At 36.8% G+C, this 2600-nt stretch overlaps 1 protein-coding gene across 3 annotated transcripts in view; it reads right to left on the minus strand.

The window, feature by feature from the left end:
• Positions 1–1998, minus strand: part of LOC128247639 (chitin deacetylase 7-like) — a 61007-nt gene extending 59009 nt beyond the window's left edge. The window contains exons 1-2 of one of the 3 annotated variants that reach the window (XM_052967519.1): positions 1789–1998; positions 1570–1681 (exon numbers count right to left, since the gene is read on the minus strand). In XM_052967519.1, the coding sequence (XP_052823479.1) occupies positions 1570–1633 (64 nt within the window). In that variant the 5' untranslated portion in view covers positions 1634–1681; positions 1789–1998. The other 2 variants (XM_052967520.1, XM_052967518.1) reach the window with 2 other exon arrangements.
• Positions 1999–2600: the final 602 nt, after the last annotated feature.

The raw sequence follows: 2600 nt of genomic DNA on the forward strand, positions 1-2600 counted from the left end.
ATATATATATATATATATATATATATATATATATATAACATAAATATATAATTTAGAGAAAAGAACCAAAGTTCATGAACTCATCCATGAAAATCCATGGATTTTTATCCCTAATATTATTATCATTATATATATTTATATACATATATATATCGCTGCATTTGTTGAAACATGTCACAGAAGATCATCACTTTGCAAAGGTTGGGGTGTGTTTGAAAATTAAAAATGCATTCAGACGACATATCTTTGTGCACCAATATTTGTGTAGCAACCGAATATTTGAATCGAAAGTTGTGCGAGAACGTAACGTACAAAACTGAACTATCACCTCACTGAATTGAAAATAGGAGTCTTAATGCGATAATACCGGAAAATCATGATAACATGCAGAGTTATATGCTAACATAATGTTTAGCTGAAACAAAAATGTGAGAGAGAACATCCTGACACTGATCAGATGCCGCTGTACATTGGTACGGTACAGCGTTTGTAAACAGGACCAAAACAGGCTGCTCTGAGGATAGTTACCGACTATCGAAAGCCTTCGACTGATCGAAATTGATGAGACCAAAATATTAAAATCTGCATTCAACAAAATTATGAGCCGACAATTGTCGATTATTGCCCCTTTTATCACACCCTTTCTCGGCACCATTAACCTTCTTCTTGTCTCATAGAACTGGAAATTCTCCCATTCTGTTACCAGTTGCGGCAGACGTCTGTGAAGACGCTGCCGAGCACGTATAGCATGATTTGCCCTAATACAACCGCTCATCTCCTGAAACTTTATTGCTGTTATCGGCTTTTTGCAGCACCTCCCATTTTCTGCTAACTGTTGCAGTAGGCCACCGAGGTAGGTTTTGAAGTCCACCAATGCCTCCAACCCATCGTTAACCCAAAACAGACCAGCACAGAGAAGCTGAAAGGTTGCATGCAACTGCTTGGAATCGAATAGTACTTGCTCATCCTGGCCTTTCAAAAATTCAATTGTGACTTTGTTGCCTCGTTGTGCTTTCGGAATCTAGGAATAAAAGTTGACGGAACACTCGAGAGAAATTATAAATTAGAAAATCTGTTGGTAAATATTTGTTATCAAAGCCGTTGTTAGAATCCTATAGAGGATATAATTTTTCAAATAAGTTAGGATAGTCACAAAGTGAAAATATTTATTTTCTACTTCACTTCACAAATGAATTTATATTATACATATTATACATCAATATAGTTCTTAAAGAAAGTTAGACGAATGAATCAATTAATTTTTGGGGTTGAGTCAGTTGAAGTAAAAAGAAGTGAGACAGTTAATGGGTCATCCTCACATTTATTCTTGGTGAAGAAATTAAAAATTTCATTAAAGTCGATAATTTTAATCTTGGATTTATTTAAAATAGTATGTGAACCATGCATTTCCCATGCGTTTCGAGAATACAGCCTGTAACACTTGGCCGTCAACACGTATGTTGATTCTGTTGTAAAAGCTTTGTAGTTTCTTAACTTAAAGTATATTTTGGCTGCAATGGTTATCGAGCTGCATATTGTAAATTATGATATAAAATATTTTATACTCACCAATTGGCAACGACTGAGATAATACGCTGAGAAGCACCAGAAAAAAGTGAATGCTGTGTTCCATCGTTCTCTTTGAAGACTTCTTCAAATCAGACTGATACGAGCGTACGTGCTGAAGAAAAAAAGCAAGCAAATTAATGTATTTTATATAGTTTGAGAGCGTCTATATACGTTATGAAAACAATGCGTATATATACTTTATATGTGATTATTTCTTACGGGTTTTAAGAGCTTTTATCAGTTAGACATTATTTGTTATTTTGTGTACTAGTTACGCAAATATCGGGTATATCCTGGATAGCATGAACGTTTAAGTTATTTACATAATTCAGCAGCTCACAATGTGTATTTGTTTATTAACAGAATGGCAGAGGATATGAGATGGGGACGGGAATAATTTCATATCTTAATGTTTGCTAAATAAAATTAACACTACAATAGTCGTGACGGTGAAGGCTATTTCTGTTTCCTAAAACCCTACCACAAAAGATATTTAATTCGTTCGTCTAATAACTTCCTGGGCGCCAACCATCTGAAATGTTGTCATATACCCACAGCTTTCTGCCTGGCTGCCAACGTGGTCAGCACAGGTTACACGTTAACAATCATTGGGAAACTGGAAGCGGGCAAGAGAAAAATATGGTCGTTAAAGAAAATGCCCCGTTCAGTCTGTTTCGGAGGTATTTTTGGCCGGGGCAATGGATAACTTCCATAAACCCTTGACCAGGTAGTGAAACTGAATGACATTAACGGTTCGAAATAAATTCTACAGACACGAAAGGGCTGTCAGTCAAACCGGTTCGAGATGCGCGGGAAGCGATGAAACCGTTCTGCACCTAAAGCTCGCAAGGTGTTTTCGCGTGGAGAACGGATCTATTAATCGAGTCCAACATATAGATTGCCCCATCATCTTTCTTTAACCCATGTGATTGACAATCCCCCTCGCCACAAAATCCAGGCCTTGTGCCTATAGTAGAAAGGATTATTATTATATAAAGAGGCAAGCTGGCAGAATCGTTAGCACGCCGGGC

Source organism: Octopus bimaculoides, chromosome 4 (genome assembly GCF_001194135.2).
Source record: "Octopus bimaculoides isolate UCB-OBI-ISO-001 chromosome 4, ASM119413v2, whole genome shotgun sequence".
Lineage (NCBI taxonomy): Eukaryota > Metazoa > Mollusca > Cephalopoda > Octopoda > Octopodidae > Octopus > Octopus bimaculoides.